The following is an 8,624-nucleotide window of genomic DNA, read 5'->3' as shown; positions in this document are numbered from 1 at the left end:
CCTAGAAAGGCGATGTGAGCTTCTCTTCAAATAAGGTAGGCTCAAGTGCATAGGTGGACCTTTTCTGATATTGTAGGCTTAGGCTATGCTAGAGCGTCTCTTCTATCATGTAGCCTATCATTTCATCATTCTTGAATTGTGTTTTTGTTAAAAATGGCATGGGATAATGTGTACTGAGAAAAGTGTGTATGTATGTGTGTGTGTGTGTGTGTGTGTGTGTGTGTGTGTGTGTGTTTGTGTGTGTGTGTGTGTGTGTGTGTGTGTGTGTGTGAGAGAGAGAGAGAGAGAGAGAGAGAGAGAGAGAGAGAGAGAGAAAAAACAGAGCGCTTTTGGCATCAGAACGTTTTTGTAGGTAGCCTACTTCTCTAGTTTTGTTGTAGAGCATTATTACTGTAACTTAGTTGGCACTGTATCTCGGATGTGATGCTGCTGTTGCTGCAGTGTGAACTATTGATGGGTATGGATTTATTAGCCCCCCCACTCAGTATCATCACCAGCCGCCACTGGTGTCCTTTCCTACTTACTCTCTTTGCTATAGGTCTGCTGGTCTGGATTCAATCTCTTAAGGTATGCTTTGTGTTGAACTGGGTGGTGAAAATACCTTATGGCAATGACAATGGCAAGACAGGACAAAGTCTGCATTTTAAAAGACTATATGCTTACATGTCCTTTTACAAGCTGCTACAAGTGTATGCACAGTCGCAAGAGAGATAAGAGGTGCACGTATGCGGAGGTCATAACCCAGTTACACAATTTGCCGTTTTATAAAGTAAGCAAAGCCCAATCCTCAGGCACTGTTGTTTCTGTTGTTCACCAGCTACTTTTTCAAATTGAGGAGCAAAAAAAAGAGGTGTGTATGTTATGTCTGATGGTGACCACTTACTTTAGAGAACATATTAAAGATGTAAATGTTACTAACCTAAGAGAATATTAAAACCAGTATTCAGTATTCTGTAGCACCTTTTGAACTGACTGTGCTCAATATACATGATGTAGCTGTTTACTGTTTACTGTTTACTATTTACTATATATAATGAACTCCTCTTGTTGTTGTAGTTGACCACAATGGGAAAACACAATGCTGGACGTCTGGCCGTAATACTGGTGTCAGTTTTGTTCTTTGTCATTATACTGGTGTTCAATGCACTGGCAGGACCTGGAATTTGTAAGTTCAAAGCATTTTCCAGGATTTTGAAAAATAATTCTGTGTGTAGATCATATTGACATGTCATTACTGCTTATTACCATTGGGAGCCAGACAAACAAGTCACAAGACAAACACGTTTGGGAAAAATAAATAATATTCAATATTTGTATTATCTTCCCCAGATCCCTTTCTAGATGGCACAGGTAATGTGTCAGACAGGTTTGACACCCAGATAACCCCCTCAGGATGGACCTTCTCCATCTGGGGGGTGATTTATACCATGCTGACTTCAATGTTTGTCTACATCCTATCTGGCCTGTGCAGAAAGTAAGATAATCAACTTTTGTCCATATTATTTCATTTAGAAAGTGTGTAATGTAGTATCACACACAAGGCTTGAATCTTCCTTTGATAATTATGGTTGCACTGTAACTACATCAAGAATGCATTTCCCATGTTGAATGGCATTGTAATTACCTTGCTGTTGTTTTATCTTCCTATTCAGGAATGCTTATGGTTTGGTGTACTGCAGCCCTTCAGTGTTGCCATATGGTTTCTTTGTTGCCTGGATTTTTAACATGGCCCTCAACGTTGCCTGGTTGTTTCTGTGGGACAGAGGGTAAGTGGGACAGGTTTAACATGGCCCTCAACGTTGCCTGGTTGTTTCTGTGGGACAGAGGGTAAGTGGGACAGGTTTACCCATGGCTGTTATTGGAAATACTGTAAGAAATATATTTTTTTAAATCAATATATAGAATGTTCACTCACCTAGGCCACACAGTACCACAGAAAATATATGTTCCTTCTAATGGATAGTATGTTATTCCTCTTCAAAGGCTGATGATCCCTGCTATGGTTTTTCTTTTCCTGGTCGCCTTCACAAACTACTTAATGATATTCTACTCCTGTCATGGGCTACACGTGTATGGTGCCTGGCTCAACAAATACCATAAAGTAGATCTCTGGCTGATCCGTGTGTTTGTAAGTTTGATCATTGTTGAAATATTTTCTTTAGATACTGACTTTTTCACACAGGTTAAATTTAGCTTCTTGTGAGAGTTGTTGTCTTGTCAGCTTTGTTGTTAAAACAATTGACCTTTACATATTCGCCTAGTACTTTCACATTTTTCACGCAAAAAATGGGCATGATGAATATACATATTCCATTTGTGTATATCAAACTTTCATACTTTCAAATTTGCAGGTTCAGAATTCATTGGGCATATACACAACTTGGACAACAATAGCCTCCCTGATCAACCTAACCATTGTGATGAGCTATAATGGAAATGTTTCTGCGCTGGATGCCGGGACAATATCCCTCTCTCTCTTGACTGTAGAGGTGCTTGTCTGGTAAGGATGGACAAAAAAAGAATGCCTTAAAAAAGCAATAACTTCATTCTCTTATTTCGCTTTTCCACTACCGTGCTTTCTCCACTGCCAACCGAGCCATACCGGGCCATAGTTCCCGTGCCGTTTTTAGTTCCAGTTCAAGAGGGGTACTTTCGGTACTTTCGTGCCAGGCTGTGTGTGACGTGTGACACTGCAGACCATTGATTGGTCAATGGAAATCGTCACAACATCGTCATCCCATGTTCATAGTTCATCGCTAACCGCCATTTTTAAATACCACAACAGATTCCGCTCTTGGAAAATGTCACTTACTGTTTCTGTAATAACTTATTAATAACGATTTGAAAAATTATGATAACCATCTTATTATCTTAACTTTTATTTACAACAAGCATAACAAAAAAATAGCTATTATGGCGATGTGCTGTGCATATGCTAGACCGTTCCTCAGTCCAACGCACTTCATCATCCCCCTTCTAAAACTGCCATCCCCCCTTTTCATCCCCTATGTCATTTTATCAATGAACATGGTATTACTGTTATTCCAACATTTAAGCCTCTTTCACACCCTGTTATTTCCATGGAATCCCAAGCTGTGCCGACCAGACATTTTCGCCATTCACTCATGAGCCAAATGCTGGTAGATTTGCGTCTTGCTCCCTTTCACACATGTCGGCAATTCCCTGGTTGCGCGATCTACTAGAACAGTGGTTCTCAACCTTTTTTGGGCCAGCGCCCCCCTGTCCATTATACAGGCCTCTTACCGCCCCCCCATCAAAAAAAGTAGGCTTATTTTCTTCCCTAAATATTAATGTTGACTAATATTCTGTGTTATATAATTTAAAAAGCATGTCACTGAATGCCAAATAATAGATTGGATTTAACTGGGCAGTTGGAATAACATTATCATTAGTTTACCAGAGAGCAGAAAACCCATGTGAATGTGAATAAAAATGCTGTTTCTGAGTGTTAAACAAACTCAGACAACATCAGAGAATACAAACAGACTGCTACGGAACAGCAATAATTTCACACATGTCCGATGCAGAACAAACAGTAGGCTGCAGAACTGTACATTACAACTAACATTGTTAGTTTTTTGTAAGTGTGCTGGTGTTGCATTTCTCCAAATTGCTGTTTTATGATGCTAATATTTATTCATTTTTGATTGGACTTTGGGGGGGGGGGGTGTCACAATATGGCGGCAAACGCTAGGGGGCTATTATTTTAATATTTTATTTAGTATTCTATGGTATTATTTTCATAAACTGACCACTTCGAATTTCTCATATCAAAACATATCAAAACATCAGAATCAGAATCAGAATCAGAAGACTTTTATTGCCATGACATGTAAACATGTTAGGAATTTGGTTTGGTACCATGGAGCACGGTTTACAGAAGGACAGGTGCAAGACAGGACAAGACAGTGCAAACCAACATCAAAGTGCAAGAGTCATAAATAATATAAATATAAGGTGCAGAGCTCAAGTGTTCAAGTGTTCAAGTGTTCATATCCAGACAGTGCAAAGCTCTCTGGGTGGGGGTGGAGGGAGGGTAGATAGATAGGGGTCAGGTCAAGGGGGGGGGGGGGGGGGGGCCAGCGGCATTTAGGAGCCGGATGGCTGTGGGGAAAAAGCTGTTTGTGTGTCGGACCTTCACAGTATTTATGGACCGCACCCTCCTGCCTGAGGGGAGCGGGGCGAAGAGACCGTGTCCTGGGTGTGCGGGGTCAGCCATGATCTTCCTGGCCCTCCCCAAAGCCCTACTTTTAAACAGGGCCTCAAGGGGGGGCAAAGGGCAGCCAATCACCCTCTCCGCCGAGCGTATCACCCGCTGCAGCTTGGCCTTGTCCTTGGCCGCTGCAGCGGGGAACCAGATGATGATGGCGGAGGTGACGATGGACTCAATGATGGCCGTGTAGAAGTTCACCAGCGTGGTCTTAGGAAGGTGGAATTTCTTCTGGGCCTTTTTTGTGAGGGCGTAACAAAGTTCCAAAGTTCAGAGCTCTGCGCTCTGGGAGCGCTCAGAGATGGGCGCTCTGACTGAAAACACGGTTTTGTCCGAGCGAACTGACAGTTTGTGCATTTACGAACGTACCCGCACTGATGACAGCTGATCAATACAAAAGACGCTGCAGCTGATGCGTTCGTTTCCAGGACATCACAAGAGGAGCAACATATCACAAAAAAGCGATCGTATTTTAGTTTGCAAACACATTGCAATGCTAACCTCAGAATGGCACTAGGGATAACATCCACAACAACACTTAACAGTAATACATTTATGTAATATACTGTAATGAACCTGCGAGGGGAGGGGACATTCGTAGCTGATTTCTCTAGGTTCGATTATTGGTAAGCGACAGAGAACTTTCAGGACTGGTTTATTACGATCGCTTTTTTGAGATAGGTTGTTCCTGCTGTGATGTTCTGGTATGGTGGTATGGTATTAGCACTCATTTTAACTAAATTAAATAAGCTGTATTGAAAGGAAGCGAACGAAGCGAACGCAACAATTACAATGAGCCCACAAACTGAAACATATGTCACTCAAGCATAGCCTACAAGGAAAACACTCATAGAAGTTGGGCATTGGTCAACATGATGTTACAGATGGGATGAACCGGGGTTCTTTCTATCGTAGCATAATATTGCAATTTCTGCACTGTACATGAACTGTCAAGATTCTTCTACAATGCAGCTTACCCAGACACATTGGAAACTATCAAAAGCTCTGCCTTTGCTAGCTGAGTTTTTAGCTTCATCTTCTTGATGACACTCTCACTTTTATTTTTTGGGGCGCTGCGCTACGTGTGTCTGCATCACAGAGCCCGGCCAAGTTCAGAGCGCTCAGAGATGGGCACGTGTAGGGCTCTACGGCGCACTGCAACCAAACTAGCAGCTTTTTAGAAAAGGCTTCCCGCTCAGCCAATCACATTTCTACATGTCGTTCTATCAACCAATAGCAGCGGCCGTGGCTCGCATTAGGGTGGGACAGGCAGCCAGCAGGGTCGAACAGTCGACCGAAACACGGTTTGTCCGAGCGAACTGACCGTTCATCGTGTATCGACATTCAGCTATCGTGCATTTACGAATGTGCCCGTAATAACACAGCTGTTTTTCATGAGAAAAATACTTAATGCGCGAACGCCCCCCAAGAACACCTCAACGCCCCCCTTTTAAAAATATCTGTTCCAGCGCCCCCCGATGTTGTCTGAACGCCCCCTGGGGGGTGGTACCGCCCCCGTTGAGAAACGATGTACTAGAACTACTAGATCTACTAGAACTGAAAGCGGTAAATAACAGGCACGTAACATCCATATGCTGTATAAATAAATATATTTCTCGTATCTATAACAAACGCGGAGATTGTATGAGCCCCAGCGTCAGTCCAACGGGAGCGTCAAGCACAGCCTTTCCGTAGAAATACATTGCTCCCTGTCTAACGTTATATATCTAACGTTACATGTTTTAAGGCTGATCTGTGCATGATAGTGCTGCATTTTGACATAATTCTTATCGCATTTCCCCCTGTTGAGCTGTATAGCGGCACTTATTACAGTGAAGTGCTCTTATGACACTTAACTCCTCCTACTGTCCCGGGTCGCTCCAGGTATGTTGTGTATAATGGAGAACTCTGAAAGTACAGTACGGGTAGGATACAAATGCGTGCCGTACCGAGCCGTACCGGTCTGGTCAATGGAAAAGCGCCATTATTATGGGAGAGAGTGTGATTAGGTCAGGGAAACATTTGAGGACAGTTGTGAAAAAGTGCTCAGGTGACAGAGAACGTATCTGGCAATGTTTGTGTTTGATCCCCTCTTACAGGTTTGTCCTAGAGAACTTTGTTTTTGAGAAGCATGTGCGGTACATCCTCACCATCTATCCCGTTGTGATTATTGCACTGAGTGGGAACATGACCAAGAACTACAATGCAGCAGCACCCAGTCGCAACGGCATCTTCATCGGTAAGGAACTGATCAAATAAATCACACAAACATACATTATTTGTAAACAACCAGTAATTTCATTGTTCATTTAAGTCAGTTGTAACATGTCAAGAATCCTAAGATTATGCTACATGTTGACACATTAGGAAGGAGCAGTGTAAACATGTATGAATACCAACCTATAAGAATAGTTTTTATGTCAGATTTGAGATATTCAGTAGGTTGGCTATATGCCAGCAAACCTTTATGTTTAAAACAACTTCTTTACACTGTATTTCTGTGTTGAATCTTCTTAGCTGTGCTGTTGAGTTTGGCCATTTTCCTGTTCGTCATGAGGATTGGTTTGGTCATCTGGAGACACATCAAGAAGCCCCTCTACACATGTGTACACCCAGATGAGGCCATGTCACCAGTGGAGATTGCTGAAAAGCAGAAGAGAATCTTCATATAGAAGGGATGTGTGTACCGTTTCTATTCTAGTCCATCCCATAACACTCCAAAGCCATGTTCCATATTAGTCAATGCAACCAAGATACAGTGTGTGAAATGATAAATGACTTATACTGACTGATATATTTGTGAATTATATTAATTCAATCATTAATTGTTTGAATGCTTTGATAACAATATGTAAAAAATACCAATGTATTATAACCACATTATTGTATACATGTTTAAAAAAGACAAATCCTCTTGGGGGGGTGGGGGAAAGAAATCAGGTTACATGTTAAAACAAAAGAACACACACGATAGACAGCAGCACACATCCAAAGCATTTCCAGCACAGTTAATGTATATATGATTTAGATATTGTATAAATATGTTGTATAATCATTACATTTTAATGCACTCTGAAGTGATTCTAGTGACTGTGAATACGCTTTATCTCATCAGAAATATGTATTTGGACCTAGATGTATTTCGATCTATGGACTTTTTATGGCTGTTTGCCAGCATATGGATGGCCTTAAAGCCCATCATAAACGATAGATAAGATTATAGATTACCGAACATCCCTCTCATGTGCCCTCTCCCGATAGCAGCTTGCATTAGATTCAAGACCCTTGTGCTTGGGAACTGACCCTGGGCAAAGGGAACTGCCCCTTCCTACATGCAAGCAATGGTCAGCCCCCATACACCTGCCCGTTCACTCCGCTCCTCCACCTCTGGAACTTTTGAGCAAAAGGCTGCACACACGTAATTCAAGTTGCTTTGATTGTCATTTAGAGTTACATTATAGGAGCATTCAACAACAAGTCAAAATGTGCTCCAGAAAGGCAGAAAACAACACTTTGATATAACTTGAGAACGAATGCAAAAAACAGTCCACTCTCAGAACAGACCGCTTGGACACTTTCAGAACAGCTCTGTTAATGACTGAAACCAGCTCTTTAAGAGATTGTCAAAACAGACTCTGAAAACGAAACGTTGATAACTTTTGAGCAAAAGGCTGCACACACGTAATTCAAGTTGATCTGATTGTCATTTAGAGTTACATTATAGGAGCATTCAACAACAAGTCCAAATGTGCTCCAGAAAAGCAGAAAACAAGACTGACTGATAGAACTTGAGAACGAATGCAAAAAACAGTCCACTCTCAGAACAGGCTGCTTGGACACTTTCAGAACAGCTCTGTTAATGTTATGATGTGTTTTCATAAGTGTGCATAGATAATTTGTAGACATTAAAACATGAACTCACTAGGCAGCTCTCTTGTGTGAAACTGCTGGCTAGGCTAACATATCTGGGTCACGAAAGTAGGTCAAATAGCCAGCAAGGGAGAGTGGGTCAAGAGGTCAATATATTTAGGGAAAGTCAGGAATCGTATGACCAGAGTTGCCAGGCAAAACAGCCCGTTCATGAGTGACAACTACACAGCTGAGGGCTAACTCAGCAGTTATTTGGACCATAAGACTGGGTGCATGGGAGGAGAGGTCCATTCATGATTGTAAACGCATGAAACAAGATGAATCTCTGATCAGACGAATAAACCTCTTCAAACTGTCCAACTGAGCTGACCTTTGGTGATTCCGATTGATTCATTCATTCATTGGGGACAAAGCATCATCTTATCAATTGGCGTCTTTCGAACAGAGAAATCCGATTAAAACAACAGGAGGCAAGTGAGATTATGCAAAGTTAACACATAAACATTATAGCCTGCCTCTGTTA

At 41.8% G+C, this 8,624-nt stretch overlaps 1 protein-coding gene across 1 annotated transcript; it reads left to right on the top strand.

Annotated features, from left to right (window-relative positions):
• The first annotated feature begins 782 nt into the window (after positions 1-782).
• On the top strand, positions 783-7,101 carry LOC308172477 (uncharacterized protein). The gene is made up of 8 exons (XM_080547377.1): positions 783-850; positions 1,057-1,165; positions 1,330-1,474; positions 1,653-1,766; positions 1,984-2,128; positions 2,352-2,500; positions 6,331-6,470; positions 6,749-7,101. Exons 2-8 carry the CDS (start codon positions 1,066-1,068, stop codon positions 6,901-6,903), a joined length of 948 nt encoding a protein of 315 aa, XP_080403503.1. The 5' UTR covers positions 783-850; positions 1,057-1,065; the 3' UTR covers positions 6,904-7,101.
• The last annotated feature ends 1,523 nt before the right edge of the window (positions 7,102-8,624 follow it).

Source organism: Nansenia antarctica, assembly GCF_963989245.1.
Source record: "Nansenia antarctica genome assembly, chromosome: 17".
NCBI lineage: Eukaryota > Metazoa > Chordata > Actinopteri > Argentiniformes > Microstomatidae > Nansenia > Nansenia antarctica.
Note: the sequence above shows the minus strand (reverse complement) of the source record. Positions and strands in the feature narration are given on the sequence as shown.